Genomic DNA, 26,564 nt, shown 5'->3' with positions numbered 1-26,564 from the left:
CATATTCCATCACCATTTGGTTCTCAGAACAATGTTAACTACTTTTTTCTTCTATGACTTCGTATTCTTGAACTCTTGGATTCTTGAGGTACATTAATACCTCTCTCTCTCTCTCTCTCTCTCTCCGAATGAGACACCAGATGGAGACACAGGAGAGGCTAGCTCGCTTTCATTCAGACTCAGGGTACATGTTCATGCCATTCACAGCCTCAGCATCGGCGATGTATGATGGAGTTAGACATAGATCTGCATAGCATGCTTGTACTACCCCTTCAGCATATAGAGATGCATCTTGCCTTAGCACTCCATCCACATCCCCACCCCCCTTATATTGTTTGTATATGGGCTCCACCGATCCATGATGATTCACAGTTGTATCCAGACACATGCACACTTTTTCTTTTGTTTATTTTCTTCCGATGACCGGAAGAACACAGTTGTATTATTATTTTTTGTCTCATAGGCCGACTTTGGCCTCTCGTAGACGTTAATATATCTTTCTTTCTTTCTTTCTTTCTTTTTCTCTCTCTCTCTCTCTCTCTCTCTCTCTCTCTCTCTCTCTCTCTCTCTCTCTCTCTCTCTCCTTGTCACATACTTTCATACATATATGTATGGGTCATCAGCTTGTCAACTTAATCCAAGATATACTACACAGCCATAGAGCGGCACACAACTCCAGCCGGGACATTGCCCATAGAGGCGGATGACCCCGACTGGTTTCACTGGCCTTACTTATCTTATGTTCATGTTTCAGATCTTTAGCTTACACTTGGAAGCTATGTAGCACTTTCCGTCTCATCGACACATTTAGTAGACATGAATAAAATCTCTTTCTTTCTTTCATGGATAATGTATAAGGATAACATATCGAAATCACTACTGTATCGAAGTACCTTTTCGTGGACAATGCAAAAGGATAACATATCGAAATCACTATTGTATCGAAGTACCTTTTCTCGAATCTCCTCAAGCCGCTCCAGAAGTAACTCCCCCTATAAAATGGAAAAACATATAAACGTCTTAACCGACAAAGCAGATAGAGAATGCGCTTAGTAGTCTGCCAAATGAAAAAGAAGCTAGGTCAAAGGCATTGCGCTTGCCTTCTTTGCACGAACACGTCTCAAGTTCTCATGAATTTGCTGCTCTAAGTGGATGAGATCCTTCAAGGACAGCCGCTCTAGATCATCACCAATAAAAGTTCTGCACGGGATAGCCCATTTAGCGCTAATAAAAGCCGTTACACCTATGCGTAAATCAGAACCTTTCTATGGGTTTGGATAAAAATTACCATACCTCTCCTCGCGCTGACAACACATACCTTTGCAACGTTTTCAATTTCTCAGTGTATTGAGTCAACCTATCAGCCTCCGCCGTGTTCTACAGCAGTCCAATACCAGTTGCTTGGATTCCAACAGCATAAATTTATTCTTACGCTGAACTTATCTTCGTAATTGTGCTAACCTTTAAGAAGATCGAATCTAACTCTACAATAATTCTTGAAGACTCATGTTGAAATTACAAATAATTCCAGCAGAAGTCTTTGTAATCATGCTAGAGACCTTAAAAAATCAGTACCCCTCTCGCAATACTCAAATTAAAAGCAAAAGGGCATCATAAAAGAAACTCACATCTGAGGAATTGTTCTGGTCGGTCGACTCGGAACTTTCGCGAGACTTTATGTACCGTTCCAGTACGCTTTGCATGCTGCACCAGAAAGTAGGCTCAACTGAGCTATACAACGACTGCACACAAAAATTTAGCAAAAACTGCCTTGTATCAGGCACACACAAAGCGACCAAGTTTTTCTGTCACTGTCACCACCCTAGACATTTCCCAGTATCAGAGGGGTTTGGTGGACTCCAAAATATGAAAGGGGTTTGGTGGACTCGAGGAACTCTAAATACTTGGAAAGTACAATTCGAATGGGAGATAATCCTCTAATACAAAGGATCACACTCCTAAAATCTAGAAGGGTCACTTTTTTTTTCTTGACTTCGATCGAAATTCTGTTCATGTCATTACGTCTAGAATTGAGCAAATACCAAGAGTTGAAAAAGTACCTATGACAAATGGGCTACCAATTGAGATATTTTTAGAGATAAAGTTTATGGGCAAGACCAATCTCTTACGTTGGGACATGTGGCAAGAAGGTGGACCACAGTGAGACAAGTGGCCTGACACTTGTTAGAAAGTGGATCAAAGTGAGACAAATGGTCTCACACTTGTCACTTCAGCTATTGTGTGACCCTCCACTTGTCATTATAGTCTTCTTTTGCCATTTTAGCTCATGGGAGGCCCAAATCTATAAATTGGAACTCTCTCTCTTCATTTGGAGACTCTCTTGCTGCACACTAGTCTCTACCACCGTTACAAGCTCTACCCTAATGGTGGTTACTCTCTTTCTCTCTCTCTTGAAGGGTCCCCATGAAGAATACAGGCTGTTGGGGACTGTTTTAGGCTTCCATCGTAAAAGAAATACTGAAGGCAAGGATATTCAATCATTTTTTTTTTCGAGAAAAGATCCTTTCATTAGTTATATAAAAACGCCCGTAGGGCTACAAAAGATCTCTCCTGCTCCTAAGAGAGAGAAGAGCAGTGAATACATCATGGCAGCCCGGGAGACTCTCCCTAGGTGCTGCAAAATACAAGCATCAGTATAAAGAACTGAGCGGCTAAATCATACAATAGGGGGGGGGAAGAGCCAAACAGGTGGCCTGTAGTGCCAACGGGGGGATCCCGTGTGTAGGGTGTAGAACAGGCCACAGCGCCAAGTGGTGTGAAAGGCCTGGCGCCGTAAGATCGCCTCATCCGAGTCTCCCCGCGGATGCGGTCGTACTGTCCTCGCAGGGTGTGGATCAACTCCTGCCAAATCCCCCGAACAGTCTCTGCTGGTGGCTCTAATCTCCCCTCAAAGGCCGTAAAGCACCGGGCCCTCCAGGTGAACCAGATGGTGAGGCTGCTGAGGAGCTCCCATCGTAAATCCCTCTCCTGTGTCCAGCTGGCGGACGAGAAATCCAGTGCCGTCCCAGCCGAACAGTATACTGGAAAAAGGTGATCTCTGTGGCCTCAAGGGATGCATAAGGATCATGCCACTCGTACTCCCCGGGGTCCCACTGTAGTAGCCGGGCCAAGGGGCGCGCTGCATATGCCCATATGCGCCAATCCGGGAGCACATCAGCAGGGTCGGGGTCAATATGCCACTTCCGAGAAGCGGCAGCCACTACCCGAATCCTCTGAAAGGTGCACTCTGCAACCAAAGGCGACTCCACCTCCACTCTCTGGAGTCTGCCCTCATCCTGAATCTCATAGTAGAGGCATCTGCCATCCTCAGTGCTAGCTCTGACAGCAATCAGGATCTCCAACTGTGTAAAGGCTCCCATCCACCGTGGGGCCACTGGCTCGAGAGGTGTGAACCACTCCTTTGTAAGTGCCTCCTGAATATCATCCCTCATAATCAACCCCCCTCTGAAGTGACTCAGCCTCTCCACCTGGATCTTCTCTGGTAGACTGCAGAAAGCCTGCCAGTCTCCAAAACTACGAGCTGGGCCTGCCGCTAAAGGTCCCCAGCTAGACGAGGCCGAGAACCCAGCATATGACCCTGCTCCGTACGAACCGCTGGGCTCCAGATGAGCGGCTGCCTGGCCCGCTCCTCAACACAAGAAGGAGGCCGCTGAGAGAGCCCCGGTCTCAGCAGCTCCCAAGCTCTCAGGATACTCAAAGCAAATCTGTCCTCCCATCCTCTACTGAGGCCTGTCCTCCTCATCTCTATGAAGATCCAGCGAATCTCTGGTGCCCAAGTACCCCCTGCAGGGGGCGCCCAAGCCTGCAGTCGCTGCAAGAGGAGCTCTTTCCAAGGCTCAGCGCCTGGAAGCAACCCCCGAACAATAAGCTTCCCCAATAAGGCTCTACTCTGATCGACTGGATCTATAATGCCCAAACCGCCCTGAGCCAGCGGAAGTGTAATAACTGCCCATGCAACCTTTGCCCGAGCTGGCTGACCGTCCCGCCCAGACCACAGAAAGTTCCTGATCAGCCTCTGTACCTGGCTGATGCAAGAGCTCGAGAAAATCCAGCAAGACGTAATGTACCACATGGTCGCTAACAGCACCTGATTTGCCACCACCACCCTCCCAGCCAAGGATAGTCGAGCTGTACTCCAATACAATAGCTTCTTCCGAATGCTCAGAAGAAGCGGGGCAATCTGCTGCTCAGGTGACAAATCGAGGCCAATCTGGCATCCCAAATACCGCACTGCTGTGCTTGGAGGAATCCATCTAAAACCGGGGTCCGGGCTCCATGCCGGAGTGGGAGCACTACTGATCCAAAAGGCCACTGTCTTGCGCCAATTGATCAATGCTCCCGAAGCTGCACTAAAAACCTGGAGCGACTACTCAGCCCGAATAAGATTGGCCTCTTGGCCATGCAAAAATAAGCCCGTGTCGTCTGCAAACTCAGCATCAAGCAAATCCTCCCCCCGGACTGGGAGCTGAAGTCCTCTCAAACCAACCTCCTCTGCCGTCAAATACATACTCATAGCCTCCGCAAAGAAGAGAAAAAGGAAAGGGGCGAGAGGACACCCCTGACGGACTGATCTGGTCAGCTCAAAACTCGGCCCCCGTCCTCCTGTAATCAGCACCTGGCTGCGAGCTGTGGCATACAGAGCTGCCACCCCTCTGATCCATCCTGGCTCAAAGCCCAGGCGAAGCATAGTGCCCTCTAAGAATCCCCAATCAACTCTATCGTATGCCTTCTCAAAATCGAGAAGCATCACGACCAAGTCCTCGCCAAGAAACCTAGCTCGGGCCGTCGCCTCCCAGAAAGTAAAGATGTTGTCAAGGATACTGCGCTCCTTGACAAATCCTGTCTGAGTAGCATGAATCAACTCCCCCAGGAAGGGCTGGATCCTCAAACTCAAGGCCTTTGCTAAGACCTTGTAGACAGTATTGAGGATCGTAATAGGCCTCCAATGCCGAATGTCATCTGATACTCCCTCCCCCTTGGGGATAAGATAGATCAAGCCCTCTGAAAAGCTCTGCGGCATCACCCCAGTGTCCAAAACATGCTGAGAAGCCTGGCCCCAAAAGGTCCCAATAGCGCATAAAAAAGGCCGGCATCAGTCCGTCCTCCCCTGGGCAACTATGTCGCGGCAGGACCCTCAAGGCCTCGGCAAGCTCAATCTCTGACAGAGGCGCACCTAGAACTGTACGCATATGGTCTGTGACCCTCCTCTGCACATGGGCCCACACAGTCTGTCTGCAAACATCTCGATCCTCAGTGGCTGGCTCCGCTGAAAGCAGGTCACTATAAAAAGCAGTGGCAATGGCTCTGATCTCCTCGAGCTCAGTAGCTACCGATCCATCCGGTCTACCAAGCTGGCGGACTCCTGCTCGCGCATGACGGAGTCCAGTGATCTCAAAAAACTCCCCAGTCACTCTATCACCAAGTTGCGTCCACTGAGAGGCCTGACGACGATAGTAAAACTCATGTCTCTGCTCGTCTACCTCTCTAACCTCCTGGCGTGCCTGGCTCAGCTGGGACGCCACCCACTCACATGCAGGCTGCTGCTCCTGAAGGCGCTGTAGCGAAGTAAGGCTGCGTCTCAGCCGTTGCTCCCACTCGCGAATCTCTCCCAGTCGTGTCAAAGCTGCAGCGTGTAGAAAAGAGCTAAGATCAATGAGTCCCTGGGCACACTGGCCCGCTGCATCCTGGTCAGAGCACTGACTATCATGCCAGATCCTCTCAATGTCCTCAGCGAGACTGGGATCTGCAAGTACCCTCTCTGGGATCCTCAACTGCAAGCTGGGCTCCCGTGTCCCCTCCTCCAATGTCAATATAACTGGCGCATGATCTGAAAATGAGGTGCCAGCGAGAATGCCGACGGAGCCCCCTCGCTCCCCTAACCAATCGCCCACATAAAAGCGATCAATCCGTGATAGATTAGTCCCTCCCTGCCGGCGATCCGACCGAGAGAAACTAAGACTGTCCTGAGACCGGGAGAAAGCCCCATGCTGCCATGCATCAGTGATCCTTAGTGACATGCAAAACCGGTCCCAAGCTGCAAGCTCCGTGCCGTGCACTGTAACATGACTGCCTCCCACCCTATCTGCCGGGTCCTCAAGCATGTTGAAGTCTCCCCCAACACACCAATGTGCGGCCTCTGGCAATGCATCTGTAACCTGAGTCCAGAACTCTGCTCTGGCACTAGCATGATTGGGCGCATAGATGTTGAGCACACCCAATAGCTCATCATGCATCCTCAGAATGACATACTGTGCTCTACCAGGCACAATGATCCCTCGATCCACAATGGCCTGCCGCCATACATCTGCAATAACCATGCATACTCCTCCCTGTCCACCCAAAGGACCAAACCCTGCAGACCACAAAAAGTGTCCCATCTACCAGGCATCACCGAACCATATCTCCGGATCCTGCTCTCACCCAAGTGGTGCTCCTGCATCATCAAAATGTCAATGCTGCCACCAACCAGGCATCTCTGAAGCTCCTGCCTCAAGCAACCTCGATAGCGTATAAAGTGTGCTCCGCCAAGGCCCTGTACATTCCATGAGATGATCCTCATGGATGCCCTGCTGAGGTGGATGCTGTCTCAGCCGTACGGCGGGCCTTCGCAAGCGGCTTGGATGGAGAGTAGTCCCCATCCGAACGGCTGCGAATCTGCCCACCCGGTGTACTGCAAGAATCCCGGATCAGGCGCCAGTGGCTGTGGCCCATGGCGACTGCCTCCTGCTCTGACAGAGAAACCTCGTGTATACTCACATATCCAGGGTTGCGTGCCAAGTCTGCCACTATGCGCACGACCAAATGCCGAATCCCTGAGGTATCCACACTCCCGGGATCCAAGAAAAAATGAGCCAACTCCCAAAGTCGGCCTATCACATCTGTCACCTCCAGATCGCTCATGTGGTGAGAAAACTCAACTGCTTGAGTCTTCAAAGTGCTGAGAGCGAGCTCTAGAGTCCACTCCCGATCACAAGGTCCACATAGAGGGAACGAGAAGGCCACCGCTGAGTCTAGTGCCTCCTCCCCGCGGGCCGGAGATATCACTACATGAACTCGAATGGGTGCTGGCTCATGGGGGCCCTCTGCTCCAAAAAGCCATGTAAAGGTATAATCAAAGGCCTCCGAGCGCTGTCTAATGCCAAGGCGACTCAGCCGACTGCGGATAGATGAAATCCGTGAGGCCCTAATCGGCATAGGTCTCCTCTGTGATGCTCGAGCGAGGTCAGTGCTCAGCGCTCTCCGGACTGCAGGTGAGCGCCAGGGAACTGCCAGGGTCTCCCGGGAAGGTGAGGCGGGCGGAGGGGGAGGAGGGGGAGGCGAGGGAGGTGGAGAGGGAGCCGCTGCCGAAACCTGAGCGGGGGCGGGAGGAGGCGAAGGTGGAAGCGAGGCGGTGGGAGGGGACGGGGGTGGGGGGGGTGAAGGAGGGGGAGCTGGCATCTCCTGGTCCTCGGTCGCTGCAGGGGTCTCCTCCTGAAGGGGAGCAAAGCTGTTCGTCACGGGAACCCAGTGAGGCTGAGACTGTGGCTGCTGCTACAGCGGTCTCTGGGCGTGCTGCTGTGGCTGTCTCCCTCGGCGGCGCCCTTGTCCAGGCTGCCACTCCGAGGTCTCTGTGGCCTGAGCAGGTGTCCCTGAGGCAGCCTGCCGAGCCGAATCTGTGGGCGGGCCATCAGTAGCCTGCTGCTGTGGGGTGAGGGTCGAGGTCTCCTGCGAGGGCAGGTCTTGGCCAGATGACCGACCTGCCTGCAAATGAAACACTGGTTCGGGAGCCCCGAGAACTCCACTCTCTGATCTATCCACCCCCCCCTATCCTAGGTAGCTGAATGACCTTAGGAAGGGAGGAGATGTCAGACACCAACACTCTGACCGAAGGTAGCCCAGCTGCTCTGGCCACCACTGAAGCTGTTGAGGGACCCGTCTCTAGTACCGAGCCCACCAATGCTCCGAGCCTGGAGAGGAGCGGAAGATACTCCCGGCGGAGACCAGGGAAACAAACTGTAATATGGAAGAGGCGCTCTCCCTGCTCCGCCGCTGCTGGGTCAAATCCATGCTGCCAAGGTCTGAAGAAAGCCCGAGCACCCCTGATGTCCAGAGGACTCATGGCAAGGACCTTGGCAACGCTCTGGGCGGCCTCGAACTCGATCTGATAATGGCCCCGACCCAGGAGCTGTGCATCCAGGATCTTGCCCACATCTGCAAGAAGGCGAGCCTGAAGAAGATCCCTGATCTCCCCTCTGCTGGGGCGAGTGCCGACTATACGGCAGATGGTGGAATGAGCCTGGAGGCGTTCCACCTCTGCGGTGAGGCTCGCTTCCTCTTCCGGCGAAAGAGAAAGCCTGATGGGGATGTCCTCGGCGGGGGCGGGCGAGGGGGCTGCGGATGAGTCCCTCTGAGGCGAGGCGGGAGGAGTCTCCATCAGAGTCTGAAGCTCAGGCGAAGGCGAGGCGAAAGCGGAAAACCTGCAAGAAACGGGCTGCACACAAAGAGGCGGAAGACCGGATGAAAATGAAGAAAAACAAAACCCCCTGGGGGTGAAAAACAGCACGAAAGAGGAGGGAGGGGGCGAAAACGAAGGAGAAGCCCTGAGGGGGGGGCGGCAACAACGCGAAAGGGAGGGGAGGCGGGGCGCTGCTGAAGGGAGGCGGGCGCGAATAGGCGGAGAGGTGGGGGGCGAACAGGCGACAAAGGGGAGGGGGGGCGAACAGGCGAAGAGGGGGGGGGGGCGAACAGACGAAGAGGCGGCTAGGAGGGGGGGACGAAATGGCGAGGAGGGGGGAGGCGCAGCAGCGAGGCAGGAGGGGGCGCAACGGCGAGAAGAAGGGGGCGAAGGTAGGCGGGGGGTGGAGGGGCGAACAGGCGGAGAGGTGGGGGGCGAACAGGCGACAGAGGGAGAGGGGGCGAACAGGCGGGCGCGCAGTGCAGGGTGGAGGCGGGAGCTTCAGCGAGCTACGAATTTTGATTGGATAGAGTGATATTCAATCATTTTATTATAATTTTCTAGCCATTGTACTTGTTGTACCAGTCGTTGTACTTGTTATATTAGTCGTTGTACTTGTTGTGCCAGTTGTACCAGCAGCCATTGGGCTTGCTATACCTGCTATACCAACCATTGTATTTGCTGTACCAACCCTTGTACATGTTGTACTAGCCAATATACATGTTGTACCAGAGCCATTGTATCTATTGTACCAGCCATTTGTACCTATTGTACCAACCATTATACTAATGGTAGCGACTGAATGGAGACTTGTACTTGCTGTACCAGCTCTATTGCATAAAGACCCATGGTTTTGGGGGAAGAATCAGTACCCACATAGAGGTATATGGTTTATGTTGTTGGCTTGGCATTTCTACAGCTATGTGCCGACAGAATTTTATGGTTGCCTCGTGTTGGGTTGTGCTATGAAATTTGTATATGGATAATCTGGCATCTCCCGTAGGGAGAGTAAGGCCCTCAAAGCTTGTACATGATATTATTCTCCTTGGGTAATAAAATACTCCAAGAGGAGGGTCGGCCCATTCTGGCCTCTATGTGGTCTCACATGTGCAAGCTCCATTTTCAGTATTTGTGGATGTTTTGTCCAACTTTTATGTTTTATGCAAAGTGATGATGGATATGTGTTAAGGTTGTTGCCAGGTTTAAATGTTTCAATATGCATTGATGGTATCAAGAAGTGTGTCAAAGGCCCTGGTCCCCCGCACACCGCGAGTTTCATTGGTATCAGAGCATAGGCTTTCTTGGAAGCGGAGGCTTTCTTCTATCAATAAGAAAGAGAAAAGACCTCAACTGGGGACCACACTTACCATCATTGCTATTAAGCATGACTAGCCACTTTATAGCCTATGAAGGAAGAGCATGAGTAGTAGACAGCTTGTTGATCTAAGGGATTAGGAATTTTTTGGACCCAAAGAGAGCCTCTTGGATTAACTTTTGATTAGGAATGGAGCAATAGGAAGAGGGCTGGTGGGTGCACATTTTTGACTTCTTTGACCCTAGGAGGCCTAGGCTTTGGTTTGCTAATGGGGCCTAATTACTACTCTTGTCCCCCTACCTCTTGGGCCCAAACTTAGAGGTCCCCCCCACCTAGAATCGCGCAGATTAAAAACCCTAAAAATTGAAAATTTTTCCAAAAGTGCGCTTTCTCTCTCAAACTTCCCCCCAACATACTCTAGGTTTGGAAAGATCATTTTGAACCTCTTTCTTTCTCTTCTAAGCTCTCCATTGCTGCAGAAACTCCATACCTCTCAAGCTCTCCCTCCTTGTCAAGCTCCCTCAGTCTCAAGCTCCCTCTCCCTCTTTCTTCCTTTTCTAAGCTCTCCATTGCTGCAGAAACTCCATCCCTCTCAAGCTCTCCCTCCTTCTCAAGCTCCCTCCCTCTTAATCTCCCTCTCTCTCTCTCTCTCTCTCAAGCTCCCTCCCTCTCAATCTCCCTCTCTCTCTCTCTCTCAAGCTCCCTCCCTCTCCATTGCTGTAGAAACTCTATCCCTCTTTAGTCTACTCTAGGTTCAGGAAGCCTATTCTCAAACTGTAACCCTCTTTGGCCTCTTCTAGTAATGTGAGAAGACCTAGGGAGAAGGCGGAAGAGCTTGTGCTGCATAACACAAGAGATAAGAATAGAGTTTGGGCTCCAACAAGATTCAGGGTTGGGGCTTCTAGTAATGTGAGAAGACCTAGGGAGAAGGCGGAAGAGCTTGTGCTGCATAACACAAGAGATAAGAATAGAGTTTGGGCTCCAACAAGATTCAGGGTTGGGGCTTGGGACTACATGCAGCTTAGCTCTAAGGGACCACATCGAGTGCGTCAACAACTAGGGAATATGCTACATCATTGGAAGGGGCAGCTACAAGGCTTCAAGCATACTAAGAGAGAGGACTGGTTGCCATAGTGCAACATGTGTATACCCTTGGAGACTTGTACATTCAAGGCCAACGACCAAGGTTTCCTTCAAATTGTCAGTGTAACATAAACACAGCTTTAACATGCTAATATTGGATTTTATGTTTCAAATTTTCTTATGATTCCCATTTTCTTATGTCTCTCTGCAGATATTTTCCCCTCTAATTATGTTAAGGAACAACCACTCCAAAGCCTCACTTGAGTTTTCTATGCTATGCTTGCATCCATTGGAGAGGCAATGTTTGTATCTCAAAGCCCAACAAGTGATCTTGTACAGAACAATATCTTTTTTTTTTCTCACTCATATTTTGTAGATAAAAAACAAGGTTTATTTGGCAAGCTAGAAGAGATCCCCAACCCCCCTCTTATTAACCCGAATAGCCCAAACCTGATGCTTGGACCATCTTATGCTTAAAGTTTAAGATGGTAAGTGATATCAAGACATCACTCAACTTTCAAGTTTTCAAAGGCATCTAGGTCAGTAGGGCTAAATTGGTTTTGTCCTTTACATGTACCCACTTTGACAACTTCTGTGAATTTCTCTCCACCACCTGATGGGCGAGCAAGAGCGAGCTCTTTGTCATGTTCTCTCGTTAAATTTCACCAAGAGTATTTAAATCATTCTAATGTAAACATTTTCTACTTATTTAAGAGAAACATTATGAAAAACTTGATTTTATCCGTTAATCATTCATCTAGGATAAAGAATGGTTGGATTTACTAAAGAAGAGAGGGGAATGCCTTTTTTCAATGAGGCATAACATCATATTCATTTTAGAGAAGACAAAAATCATAAAAACCATAAAATGGAATAGAAAAGAGAAGAATCTCCAACTTACAAAGGGATTTGAGAGCTTTCCTTTGGCTTGATGGTTTGAGGTATCTACTCTTGTTTGAAACAAGAGTGGCCACCAATCTTTAGAAGAGGGAAGGTCAAAAACTAATGAATTATGTGAGTAAATTCACAGTTTTTGGCTCTTGGGAGAAGCAGGGTAACAGTGCAAAAACACTATTAAGCTTCAACAAAGGGGAAGGCTTCTATTTATAGGAAAAAGTGAGCTTCTAACCAAGCCAACTGATTCTAGAATTTTCCAGATCAGTTTGGTCAAATTTTGACCATTTTTGGGTCAATTTAGTCCACTTTTTGGATCTAGTTGAAACAGGAGAGAGGAGAGATAAAAATATCTCATTATTTGGGAGTTTAAAACTCTCCCACACATGTGAAATACGTGCCTCCTTCATGAGGGAAATTCCCCCATACTGAGGTGTCAAAAATGCATCATTTCTTCTAAATATCTTTCTTTTTCAACTATTAACCTTGTCCTTAGTCAACTCTTCATCTTATGTGAGTATTTACTCATTTTTGGGGGGTTTTGCTTTTATTATTCTATTTATCTCCTCCCTACATTTGGATGAATCTTATTGGTCCATAGGAACGTTAATTTAAAATTTCAAAAAAATCCTTGATCCCTAGGATAAGGCCTCTTGAACAGATTATAATTTATTTCGAATGCACCTTGTGAAAATCTTTTTTTTGAACTTCTATTTCGGGGAAACTTATTTAAATATGAAGAGATATTTGTCCATCCAAAAATATTTCAAAAGTCGCTCGCCCTTGCGTCCATCCTGAGTGGCTGGGGGAGCAGTGCCAGAACAGTGCGAATTTTGAGCTTGCACCGCCGCTGGTGCAAAGCCTAAATTCGCACTGTTCTAGCATAGCTTCCCCAGTCCTCCAGGAGCAATTCTGATGCATTGGATGATAAACACTATTTTTACACATGATTAAAGGTGTTTTTATCTTATAAACTACTGTTTCTCACAATAATTGTGCTCAACTTCAAATGCATCAGAAATGATCTTGAGTGGCTGGGGGAGCAGTGCCAGAATAGTGCGAATTTTGAGCATGCACCACCGCTGCAGAGCCTAAATTCGCACTGTTCTGGCATAGCTTCCCAAGCCTCCAAGAGCAATTCTGATGCATTGGATGATAAATACTATATTTTTACACATGATTAAAGGTGTTTTTATCTTGTAAACTACTGTTTCTCACAATTAGTGTGCTCAACTTCATTATAAATGCATCAGAAATGATCCTGAGTGGCTGGGAGAGCAGTGCCAGAATAGTGCGAATTTTGAGCCTGCATCGCCGCTGCAGAGCCTAAATTCGCACTGTTCTGGCATAGCTTTTGTCACCATTTGGCCACCCGAATGGTTCACTCTTGCTTTCACACTATGTACATATTGGATTGGTGTCCATGGCTTATGGAACGTGCCTATGCATGTGATTGACACGTGTCATGCTGTATAGTTGGATATGATATTCCGCTGGGACTTGACGTTATCATGCACGAAATATCTGTATGACTTGGCTTTCCGTTGGGACTTGTGCCTTTGTGTACATGCTTGGAAACGCCTGGAGGATTGCCTTTCTACTCGGTCTGGTATTGCATATACTTGCCTGGAAACGCCTGGTCTTATATGGTTTCATGAATAGAAATTGCTCATGCCAATGCTGCATTACATAGCATCTTTATGTGCTTGCCTGCAAATGAAATTGCATGCTGTTTTCATGCCTGCATGACCTATGAGTAGTTTCGAGCTAGGAGACGCCCGCCCGTGAACCGTGCGTGTGAAACTCTCTGCTGACATGGTTGTGTGGCATGTGAACAGGTGGTAAGTATTACCCAATCTAGGCTCAAATAGCCCTTACGACTTAGCCAATATTTATAAGTGAGTGCATTCCCACTTCATTAAAGTTTGGGCGCCCAAAAGTCACTTATAAATTATGATCGCTTTCAAGTTCACACTCACTGAAGTCCCGAGGCGGACAAGACTCAATGTCCAGGACTGATCCTCCCTTTTTACTCATAAATGGGCATCTCCCCATGTCCCCTCACCTGATTGGACCCCAATTCACTTATTTATTAAGAGAAAATTCGCGTTTTCTCTTCATGAGGATTTTTGGAGGCTAAAAACTCTGTTTTTCCACCATTTCTCTCCATTTCCAAGCTCTCCATAGCCATACCCAACTTGCTAGGGTTTTTTCCAAGCTTCCAAGAGTGTTTCCAAGTGCTAATCACTCTCCTACTCACTCCCAATGACTGAAATTCAGCAAAACAGCTCTCATTTTTGCCGTAATTTTTGGTCTTTTTACTAAAAACCCTAATTTCAATCTCCCTTTCTCAAGTTGAACCATAGGGGAAGCTTTCCCAAGGTTCCCTTCATCCTCTTGAAGACTTTTGTCGTGAAGGATTGCGGCAATTCGAAGATATCAACACTTCTAAAGCTTCCAACGCGAAGGCTTCCACTTGCAACAACTTCTATGAAGACTGGTAAGCTAATTGGACAATGTGTTGTCATTACTTATTCAATAGAAGGGCAGGACTCCTTGTTTAGCCGCCGTGTAGTAGTATTTCTCTTGTCCTATGTGCTCTTGAAGATGTTGCTACCTTGCTTGGTAGAACATAGAGCCAATGGTAGAGAATATGGACACTGAAGTTGGGCCGGGCATCAAGGCAGCTCCTTGGTGATCTACATTGACATACCATTGTTTTCTAAATGCTGAATTTCATATGCATTGGCATGGAGGATTTGGCAATGGATGCCCGTGAAGCTATGTATTGAATTTCTCTAATAGTAATACAATTTACTCAAGGGAGGGGTCGGCCGTTCCGACTCATTGTGTGTCTCTTGTCAATTCACCAATTTACTTCTTGTATTTGAGCAAGTGTCATTCAAATCTTAGTGTATTTAAGTGTATTGATTAGCATTGTGTTCAACCAAGTCACAGCTTTCCCAGTTCTCTAGGAGCAATTTTGATGCATTAGATGATAAACACTATATTTTTACACATAATTAAAGGTGTTTTTATCTTTGAACTACTGTTTCTCAAAATTAGTATGCTCAACTTTATTATAAATGCTCAACTTCATTATAAATGCATCAGAAATGATCCTGAGTGGCTAGGGGAGAAGTGCCAGAGAACAGTGCGAATTTTGAGCCTACATCGCCGTTGCAGAGGCCAAATTCACAGTGTTCTGGCACAGCTTTCTCAGTCCTCCACCAGGAGCATTTCTAATACCTTGGGTGACAAACTGGCACATGGTAGACACACCATGTTAAACAAACATGATGACACCGAGACATTGTAAGAGAAACTTAAAAATTTAATTATCAGAAGGTTACAAATGAAAGCCAAATAGGCTTGTTACAAAGGGGGGTTTGAAACAAAAGAGTTGCTTCAAAAAAAAGGTTAACATCTAATATCTCTAGATCGTGTCTCGCTCGCCTAGAATGCGCCGAGCTAGTTGCATGTTCTTGGCAGATATGATAATCCTCTTTGCATGTATTGCAAGGAGGTTGGTGTCTTCAAAAAGCCCAACAAGGTAAGCCTCAGAGGCTTCTTGCAATGCGTCAAGGGCAATCCCCTGCATACGAAACTTTGTTCTATATTGTTGGAGAATCTCCTTCACTGTGCGAGCGACCTATGCCCTTGGCGCATCCTTCTCCTTGGAGCTCTCTGTGTTGTGTTAGTCCGTTGGCGAGGTTGAGACTTCCTTGGCTTGAAGAGCTTGACCTTTCTACGCTTGCGTGCACTTGCAAGAACCTCCTCTTGGTCTCTCTCTCTCAATCCTCCTCCTCCTCTTGCTGTGGTACCTGTGTATCTAGTTCCTTCCGGGTAGGTAGGAGACCCTGTGCTGGTAGTAGGGTCTTGCCACCTATGGTACTGCGCAATGTAGGAATGTTTTCACCAACCTAGTCGAACTGCTCATCATCGCCCTCTCTGTCTGGATCTCTGGGGTGGCTGCATTGTGGGGTCTTCTTCACACTCTTGCTCCCACTAGAAGGGCCTGCATGTGTGTGCGCTGGTGTTGCTGTGGGAGGAGGGTTGTACTCTGGTGATCCCATTGGGCGTGTCCTAGAATCCAAGGGGTCACTCTCTTCCGTGGTGTCGCCAGTAAAAAGGGGTCACTCTCTTCCGTGGTCCTTGGGTGCCTTGCACTGTGTTTTGTGAGCGGTGTTCTTGGTGCGTGCCATATCCATGTACGACTATGCTAACATGGTGATGTCCTGGTGTCCTTACGTGGGTGTCTACGTAGATCTTGAGCTCAAGCTCTCTAAAAAGGTGAAATGAAAATGAAGTAAGATAAGGAACTATTAACAGTTTTTTTTAAGGGAAAAAAAACCTAACTAAACTTATTTTCTTAGTCTTATTACATCTAGATTTATGCAGGTGCGTGTATAACCCAACGCCTCCCTTGTCTCCTCATTCGTGCATGCCAAGCACCATGCCTATGGGGAGCATTGGTCTGCAACCATTCAAGCCGACGAGCATGACTTTTTGCAGCCTTGCGTGCCTCTTGCGCAAGCTTAGATTAATGGGCTCACTCCCTAACGAATACCCTTCCAAAGATTGTGTGATAAAACCGATTGAACATCTCTTGTAGATAGTTTGTACGTGTTCCTCCTGCAGAAGCTCCACGTCCATGTCTTGTATTTTTGAAATAAATCCCCCTTGCTTTATAATGTGATTTCTCCATCTCTTGGGTACTCCACATGTTAAGCGATCCATACTTGTTCATGAAATTTGCGCCATGCGCATAAACTATGTGTTGTAGACATGACAATAGAATTTAATTAGAAAAAGTCAAGGTTAAAACACCAGTTTATTTTTTTACTGTACAACTTACCATATAGTGTGTTACTTTACTCTCTCCCCAAGCACCTAGCACACTTTTGGTGAACACTTTTGCGTTCACGAGCACCATTTGGCGTTGCTTTGAGTCGTTTGATAAGTTGCTCTAGCCTTTGAATCTTTCCATCCTTCTCCACATTCTCTACTGCGAGGATCTCTTTCATTTTATCTGATAATGTTTTAAGTCCTTCTTGACATTGTAAAAGGCTGAATTATCATGCTTGCAATTGAGATTCGAGAATATGGGTTTGCCAAGCTCCACTTGTAGTCAATTTTCTGCAGTATCCTTACCAGCCAAGCTCTCCTTTACCAACAAATTGCATAAAAGATGATAAATTGCAGAAAGGAGGGTTTGCTCTTAATGGAGGGTCACCTAGATAGAGATGCCCATCAACCCAAAGATCTACATTTTTCTTCTTAGCTATCCTACGAGCTTGAACAGATTGTGCATCAGTAGGATGGGTTTTTTTAGAGCTGTCATACTCTTTAGGAATACGAATGTGTAAATCAACCTTCCGTTTTCTAGCTTCACAAGGGGCTACACACACAGCTTGCAAAGGCTACATAGCTAAGCAGAGGAAGAAGCTAAAGCAGAGAGATTCTCAAAGAGAGAGAGAGAGAGAGAGAGAGAGAGAGGAGGAGGAGTGAGTGAGTGAGAGAGACTGTAAAACTTTGCTATTACTGTTGCAGGTTTAACACATTCATTTTTCTAAGTAGAAAATGATATTTTTGATATACAAATATACTAACATGGAGTTTTTCATAAATAAATTACATTTATGAGAAAAATTAAAAAATAATAATATTTGGGGTCCTCACAATTTCGGGATCTCATGGATGTAGTGGTTCCTGACAGTTAGTTATCTTTATGGAGTTGTGGTGGGGGACCCGACTGTTAGTTATGGATGTACTAGCTCCTAACAGGCTTCTGACGTGACCCTTGAATTACAAGCTTTTTGGAGGAAAAATTTTATTTTCATCATACATATTGGTTAGGTGGTGTTTTTTCCACCTCAAAATGTAAAAAAATAAAAAATAAAAAATTTTCACTTTTTGGGACCTACCTAAATATGAGAATGTTTTGCTGATGTGGAAGGGAGATATGGTGGGAGTTGATGAGAAAGGAGATTGACAAGAAAGATTCAATTTGTAGAGAGTGAAGATAAAAAATTCAAAAAGTAAGAGAGAAAGTATGGGAAAAGTCAAAAAGTAAGAGAGAGTATGAGAATATTCTCTTTAAAAAGTGAAACTAGGGGGTTATGGCTGATGTGGCAAGGCCAAAAATAGGGGTCATCATAGCCTTTGTCTCACTTAAGCCCAGCTTTTTAAGCTCTAATCCCTTAAAAAATTAGGAATCCTTAGGAGGCCCTTTTCGGGTCCAAAAAATTCCTAATGGATTTACGAATTCACAAACATTTATCTTCGAAGTATGGAGTTGTCTTTAAGTGCATGTGTTTAGCACTCTTTTGATATGGATATTGTGTATTATCAAGCTTACATGCAACCTATATGGAGATATATCTTGGGATATCTTAAGGATATGGTGAGAAGATATTTCTTTTGGCTTTATGACCAACCTGGCAAGAAAAGCTATGTATACTTAAGTTTGCAAAGTTAGTGCTTTTGCTATTTACTATGAAGTGCTTTTGATGTTCACTAACCCTTGTATAGCCATGCAAGGAGAAAGGTGTAATTGTTTGCCTTGAGATGGTTTCAGGAAAACGTTGTTTATGGCTCACTTTATTGGGATGGATTATATCTATGAAGATTTCATTCTTGAACGAGATTTATATAGATATTGGGCTTCACAAGCAATTTCTATGGATGAATCTGTCCGAGTTTAAAGAGACGAAATATTTGGATATCTCATGGATATGATGCTTTTATGGATAAAGTCCACCTTTACTACAAGGTGTGTGGTCAGCACGGAGCATGTGGTAAGAGTTATGGTATATAGGTCTCTATGGATTCCTGGACTTCTTTTCTAGGGATTTGGATCCATGATCAAGTTTATGGATTATGTTTATGGCTCCCTTTTACTGGGATGGATTATCCTTTTTGGCTCACTTTATTTGGGATGCATTACACATATGGAACTCATGGTTCACATACTCTATGTAGTGTTCTCTTATCCTACGTGCTCTCTTGAAGATTGTTTCTACCATGTGTTGGTGGAACAATTAAGAGTAGATGAAAGAAAACATGGGCACTTTAGAGGGTAGTGTCAAGCACAGCATACCCTCCGTAGTGTTCTCTTGTCCTACATGCTTTCTTGAAGATTGTTTCTACCATATGTGGGTGGAACAATAGAGAGAAGATGGAAGGGAACATGGGCACTTGAGAGGATATAGTGTGAATTGGTGGCCGAAATGCCTATAAACTATGTGTAGCAGAAATGTTTATGGAGCACCGAGATATCTATGCCTGTGATGATGAGTGATTCTTATCTTATGTTACATACTTGGGCCCACCTCTCCTCCAAGGTGTGTGATCAGAGTACCAACACAGAGTGCAAGTGGTAGAGTGGACATGACGCTTGGTTGGCAAGGGACTTATGTCTACGCCAAGGGTCATGTGTGGACTGACACCTTATTGGCAGGGGCCTGTGTCTACACCAAGTGTCAATAGACTGGAATCTGGTATACTAGGGACTTGATGTTTGTGCTCAGATCTAGTGGGCATTCTACATCCACGTGCACAGTCAATCGGTCCTTTATTTCTTAGCCTAGTCTTTCCATGTGTAAGCAAGGAAGCCAATGGAGAGTAGCATGCGTTTGACATGACAGTGGGAATTGGGGGCCGAGTAATTTCTCCTTGAATGATAATCGTACGGTTCTGTACGAACCGTTCCCCCCCTCTTTCCTTTGATTTCTTATTGTTGTTGTTTTGACCCTTTTTTTTGAAAAAAAATGGGTGTTTATGGCTATTTTTTACTGTTATGGGACTTGCTTGCTTTTGGTGTCCTTTTAGGCTCAGCAACCAAGGATCTCTGAATGTTGACTTTTGGTGCAGATAAAAAGGATCCGTTCTCTACCCTTGTGATCATTGCTCCATATTTGGAGCAGGAGGGTTGAGGTGAGGCACAAGAACCAAAGGCTTCTCCTCAACTACCTCCCTCTCTTTGCGTCTTCACAGACCGTCTTCCAACAACCGAGCCTTGGTCCTTGGCCTTGGGTGGGTGCCTTGGACTCTTTGGCCTCCCTTTAAAAAGCTCTCCTCCAACCTTCTCTCCATCACAAGTTCTTAACCTCAAGCTCTCATAGTTGTAGCCTCTCAAGCTCAACCTCCCCTTGCTCTCAAGCTCTATAACAAAGCTCAGAGAGAGCAACCTCGTGTATGCATATATAACCAGGGTCGCGTGCTAGGTCTGCCACTATGCGAACCACCAAATGTCGAATCCCGGAGGCATCCACACTCCCGGTATCAAAGAAGAAATGAGCCAACTCCCAGAGTCGGCCTATCACGTCTGTCACCTCCAGATCGCTCTCATGGTGAGAAAACTCGACTGCCTGAGTCTTCAAAATGCTAAGAGCGAGATCCAGAGTCCACTCCCGATCGCTAGGGCCACAGAGAGGAAAGGAGAAGGCCACCGTTGAATCAAGTGCCTCCTCTCCTCGGGCCGGAGGTATCACTACATGAACTCTGATAGGTGCTGGCTCATGGGGGCCCTCTGCTCCAAAAAGTCGTGTGAAGGAGTAGTCAAAAGCCTCCGAGCGCTGTCTAGTGTCGAGACTACTCAGCTGACTAAGGATAGAGGATATCCGTGAAGCCCAAATCGGCATGGTGAGTCTCCTCTGTGGTGCTCGAGCAAGGTCGGTGCTCAGTGCCCGCTGGATTGCAGGTGAGCGTCAGGGAACTACCAGGGCCTCTCGGGGAGCTGAGGTGAGCGGAGGGGGAGGGGGGGGGAGAAGGGGGTGGAGAAGGAGCCGCTGACAAAACCGGAGCGGGAAACGGGAGGAGGCGAAGGTGGAAGCGAGGCGGGAGGGGGGGACGGGGGAGGGGGGTAAGGGCGGAAAAACACAGAAAGAGGGGAGGGGCGTAAGGCGGCGACGAAAAAGCAGGGGGGGTGGAGGCAACGCGAAAGGAGGTGGGGCGGAGAGAGGGCAGAGGCAAGCGAAGTGGGTGGGTCGCTGAAGAAGGGGAGAACAGGGAGGCGCGAAGGAGATGGAGCAGGCGGGGCGCTACAGAGCTGGGGTGGGGGGGCGCGAGAAGACGAGGCGGGGGGGAGCAAACGCGAGGGCGATGATAACAGGGCAGGTGGGGAGAACAGTCCCGAGGGCGGGGAGGGGGGAGAGCGTGCAGGCTGCAGTGTGAGCAGGGGGGGAGCGGAAGCTTCAGCGAGCGTTTTTTTATATCATTGTTTTTTTTAAAAAGTTTGTACCATCAATGTTTTTGTGAATGCATCAAAAATGACCCTAGGAGCCTGGGAGAGTAGTGCCAGAATAGCTTCTCCAGTCCTTCAGGAGCAATTCAAATGCATTGGATGATAAATAATGTATTTTTACACATGATTAAAGGTATTTTTATCTTGTAAATTACTGTTTCTCATAATCAATGTACTCAACTTGATTATAAATGCATCAAAAATGATTCTGAGTGGCTAGGGGAGCAGTGCCAGAACAGTGCAAATTTTGAGCTTGCATCGTTGCCATAGAGCCTAAATTCGCACTGTTCTGGCATAACTTCCCTAGTCCTGCAGGAGCAATTCTGATGCATTGGATCACAAATAATGTATTTTTATACATGATTAAAGGTATTTTTATTTTATAAATTACTGTTTTCATAATTAATGTACTCAACTTCATTATAAATGTATCAGAAATAATCCTAAGTGGATGGAGAAGCAGTGCCAGAACAGTGCGAATTTTGAGCCTGCACCGCTGCTGCATAGCCTAAATTTGCACTGTTTTGGCATAGCTTCCTCAGTCCTTCAGGAGCAATTCTGATGCATTGCATGACAAACAATGTAATTTTACACATGATTAAAGCTATTTTTTTCTTATAAACTATTGTTTCTCACAATTAATGTACTCAATTTCATAATAAATGCATCAGAAATGATCCTGAGTGGCTCGGGGAGCACTGCCAAAACAGTGCGAATTTTGAGTCTGCACTGCCGATGCAGAGCCTAAATTCGCACTGTTCTGGCACAGATTCCTCTGTCCTCCAGGTGCAATTCTGATGCATTGGATGATAAACCCTATATTTTTACACATGATTAAAGGTGTTTTTATATTATAAACTAATATTTCTCACAATTAGTGTGCTCAACTTCATTATAAATGCATCAGAAATGATCCTCAGTGGTGGTTGGGGGAGCAGTGCCAGAACAGTGCGAATTTTTAGCTTGCATCGTCGCTGTAGAGCCTAAATTCGAACTGTTCTGACATAACTTTCCCAGCCTCCAGAATAATTCTGATGCATTGGATGATAAATACTATATTTTTACACATGATGAAAGGTGTTTTCATCTTATAAACTACTGTTTCTCACAATTAGTGGGCTCAACTTCATTATAAATGCATCAGGAATGATCCTGAGTGGCTAGGGGAGCAGTGCCAGAACAGTGTAAATTTTGAGCCTGCACCGCTATTGCAGAGCCTAAATTCGCACTGTTCTAGCATAGCTTCCCCAGTCCTCCAGGAGCAATTCTGATGCATTATATGATAAATACTATATTTTTACACATGATTTAGGATATTTTTATCTTATAAACTGCTATTTCTCACAATTAGTGTGCTCAACTTCATTATAAATGCATCAAAAATGATCCTGAGTGGCTGGGGGAGCAATGCCAGAACAGTGCGAATTTTGAGCCTGCACCGCCGCATAGCCTAAATTCGCACTGTTCTGGCATAGCTTCCCCAGACCTCCAGGAGCAATTCTGATGCATTAGATGATAAATAATATATTTTTACACATGATTTAAGATGTTTTTATCTTATAAACTCCTATTTCTCACAATTAGTGTGCTCAACTTTATTATAAATGCATCAGAAATGATCCTGAGTGGCTGGGGGAGCAGTGCCAGAACAGTGCGAATTTTGAGCCTACACCGCTGTTGCAGAGCCTAAATTCGCACTGTTTTGGCATAGCTTCCCCAGTGCTCCAGGAACAATTCAGATGCATTAGATGATAAATACTATATTTTTACACATGATTTAGATGTTTTTATCTTATAAACTACTATTTCTCACAATTCGTGTGCTCAACTTCATTATAAATGCATCACAAAAGATCCTGAGTGACTGGGGTAGCAGTGCCAAAACAGTGCGAATTTTGAACCTGCGTCGATGTTGCAGAGCCTAAATTCGCATTGTTCTGGCATAGCTTTCTTAGTCCTCCAGGAGAAATTTTGATGCATTGGATGATAAACACTATATTTTTACACATGATTAAAGGTGTTTTTATCTTATAAACTACTATTTTTCACAATTAGTGTGCTCTACTTCATTATAAATGTATCAGAAATGATCTTGAGTGGCTAGGGGTGAAGTGCCAAAATAGTGCGAATTTTGAGTCTACATCACCGTTGCTGCAGAGGCCAAATTTGCAGTATTCTGGCACAGCTTCCTCAGCCCTCCAAGAGTATTTCTGATGCCTTGGGTGACAAACTAGCACATGATAGTCACTCCATGTTAAACAACCATGATGACACCGAGACATTTTAAGAGAAACTTAAAATTTTAATTATCAAAAGGTTACAAATGAAAGCCAGATAGGCTTGTTACAAAAGGGGGTTTGATACAAAAGAGTTGCTTCAAAAAAAAGGTTAACATCTAAGATCTCTAGATCGTGTCTCACTCGCCTCGAATGCGCCAAGCTAGTTGCATGTTCTTGGCAGATATGGTAATCCTCTTTACATGTATTGCAAGGAGGTTGGTGTCTTCCAGAAGCCCAACAAGGTAAGCCTCGGAGGCTTCTTGCAATGCTTCAAGGACAATCCCCTGCACACGGAACTCTATTCTATATCGTTGGAGAATCTCCTTCACTGTGCGAGCAAAAGGGGCTCTTCTGATGAGTAACTCAGTGTTCCTCTGATAAAACTTAATTTCTTGTAGAGCCCTATGCCCTTGGCGCATCCTTCTCCTTGGAGCTCTCTGTGTTGTGTTAGTGCGTTGGCGAGGTTGGGACTTCCTTGGCTTGAAGAGCTTGACCTTTCTACGCTTGCGCGCACTTGCAGGAACCTCCTCTTGGTCTCTCTCATAGTCTGAATCCTCCTCCTCTTGTTCCTGTGGTACCTATGTATCAAGTTCTTCCCGGGTAGGTAGGGGACCCTGTCCTGGTAGTAGGGTCTTGCCACCTATGGTGCTGCGCAATGTAGGAATCTTTTCACCAACCCAGTCGAACTGCTCATCTCATTAACCTCTCTGTCTGGATCTCTGGGGTGGCTACATTGTGGGGTCTTCTTCACACGCTTGCTCCCACACTACTAGAAGGGCCTGCATGTGTGTGCACGGGTGTTGCTGTGGGAGGAGGGTTGGACTCTAGTGATCTCATTGGGAGTGTCCTAGAATCCAAGGGGTCACTCCGTTCCGTGGTGTCGCTAGTATGTGGTTGTTGGGTGCCTTGCACTGTGTTTTGTGAAGGCATGGTAACACGTGCGGTGTTCTTGGTGCGTGCCATATCCATGTACGACTATGCTAACGTGGTGATGTGCTGGTGTCGTTACGTGGTGGGTGTCTACGTAGATCTTGAGCTCAAGCTCTCTAAAAAAGTGAAATGAAAATGAAGTGAGAGAATGAACTATTAAAGGTTTTTTTTAGGAAAAAAAAACTAACTAAACTTATTTTCTTAGCCTTATTACATCTAGATTTATGCTGGTGTGTGCACAACCCAACGCCTCCCTTGTCTCCTCATTCGTGCACGCCATGCACCATGCCTATGGGGAGCATTGGTCTCTGCAACCATTCAAGCCGAGCATGACTTTTTGCAGCCTTGTGTGCCTCTTCCGCAAGCTTAGATTGTTGGGCCCGCTCCCTAACCAATACCCTTCCAAAGGTTGTGCGATAAAACTAATTGAACATCTCTTGTAAATAGTTTGTACGTGTTCCTCCTACAGAAGCTCTTTCTCCATGTCTTGTATTTTTGAAATAAACCTCTTGCTTTATAATGTGATTTCTCCATCGCTTGGGTACTCCACATGTCGAGCGATCCATACTTGTTCATGAAATACGCACCATGCGCATAAACTATCTGCTGTACACATGACAATAGAATTTAATTAGAAAAAGTCAAGGTTAAAACACCAGTTTATTTTTTTACTGTACAACTTACCATATAGTGTGTTACTTTACTCTCTCCCCAAGCACCTAGCACACTTTTGGTGAATTATATATCTTCACCAACAAATTACATAAAAGATGATAAATTACGGAAAGGAGGGTTTGCTCTTAATGGAGAGTCAACTGGATAGAGATGCCCATCAACCCAAAGATCTACATTTTTCTCCTTAGTTATCCTAGGAGCTTGGATAGATTGTGCATCAGTAGGATGGGTTTTTTTAGAGCTGCCATACTCTTCGAGAATACGAATGTGTAAATCAACCTTCCATTTTCTGGCTTCATAATACACACAGCTTGCAAAGGCTCCATAGCTAAGCAGAAGAAGCTAAAGCAGAGAGAGAGAGAAAGAGAGAGAGAGAGAGAGAGAGAGAGAGAGGGAGTGCGGGAGAGACTGTTAAAACTTTGTTGTTTTGCAGGTTTAACACAAATCCGTTTTTCTAAGTAGAAAATAATCTTTTTGATATACAAATATACTAGCATGGAGTCAATAAATTACATTTATGAGAAAAAATAAAAAATAATAATTTTTGGGATCCCCACAATTTCGGGATCTGACAGTTTGTTATGTTACTGGAGTTGTGGGGACCTAACAGCAATCAGATAATGAACTAACTCCGAAAAGCCGAAGATCAAGAGCAAAGTAAGCCTAGAAACCGGCTTGGTGAACAAATCTACTGCATTCTCTGCTGAATGACAATACTCCAAACGTAAATCTCCAGCAAGAACCCGCTCATGAACATAGTGATACTGAATCTCAATGTGTTATACGAGCATGAAACACAGGGTTCTTCACTACAACTCTGATTGTCACACGAAAGAAGAGTAGACACGGTAGAAGGAAAGTCAAGTTCTCCCAATAACCTTCGCAATCAAATCGCCTCACATGCAGCATAACAAACTGCACGATACTCTGCCTCTGTAGAGGAAAGCACCATAGGAGGCTGCTTTTACTGCTCCATGAAATCGCACCTGACCCAAGTGAAAAAACACAATCAATGGTCGAACACTGAGTATCTGGATCTCCAACCCAATCTGAATTAGACCATCCAAGAAGAGTGCACCCTTGGCCATAGAAGGTACCAAAGTCCAAAGTACCACCACGCAAGTACCGAAGAACTCTGAGAGCACACCACTCAATAAGCTAACTTTGAAACAAATGTCCAATTGGGAGTAGGTCAACCAAACCAAACAACTGATGAGAACCTGACATTGTCCTTGATCAACTCCTGGAGAAGCATCAAGAAGAGAAAGCTTCTCACTAGTATCCATAGGAGAAGATATTGATCTGCATCCAATCATCTAAAAAAAGTCAGGTATCTCCCGTTTGTTATTCTATTGAGAGAAGAAAATACCCTTAGAGGTTTGCCAAATCTCAAAGCCAAGAAAATAATACGACAGGGTAAAGATCCAATTCTATCTCCAAAGCATCCATGACTAAACGCATCCTCACAGAATAAGAACCTGTAAAGATGAAGTCATCAACATAGACCACAATGATAACAACCAACCTCTTCTCAACGAGGATATAAAGGTTCGAATTTGATCCTGTTTGCCTAGAACTTCAAATCCTCGCCCGCTGATCAGCATACACTTCTTGTGTGTAAGCCCTCCATTCAGGAAAGCCAACTTGACATCCATTTGGAATACGGGCCATCTATGATGTCTTACA

At 45.9% G+C, this 26,564-nt stretch overlaps 1 protein-coding gene across 3 annotated transcripts in view; it reads right to left on the bottom strand.

Annotated features, from left to right (window-relative positions):
- Positions 1-26,564, bottom strand: part of LOC147621232 (MADS-box transcription factor 23-like) — a 64,743-nt gene that overhangs the window by 19,659 nt on the left and 18,520 nt on the right. For 2 of the 3 annotated variants that reach the window (XM_086824521.1, XM_086824520.1), the window contains exons 3-6: positions 1,629-1,704; positions 1,319-1,377; positions 1,101-1,200; positions 951-992 (exon numbers count right to left, since the gene is read on the bottom strand). In XM_086824521.1, the coding sequence (XP_086680647.1) occupies positions 951-992; positions 1,101-1,200; positions 1,319-1,377; positions 1,629-1,704 (277 nt within the window). The remainder of the gene's footprint in view (positions 1-950; positions 993-1,100; positions 1,201-1,318; positions 1,378-1,628; positions 1,705-26,564) is intronic. The other variant, XM_086824522.1, reaches the window with a different exon arrangement.

This window comes from Cibotium barometz, chromosome 30 (assembly GCF_041138505.1).
Source record: "Cibotium barometz isolate CiBa-2024 chromosome 30, ASM4113850v1, whole genome shotgun sequence".
Taxonomy (NCBI): Eukaryota; Viridiplantae; Streptophyta; class Polypodiopsida; order Cyatheales; family Cibotiaceae; genus Cibotium; species Cibotium barometz.
This window is presented reverse-complemented; position numbering and strand designations above follow the sequence as displayed.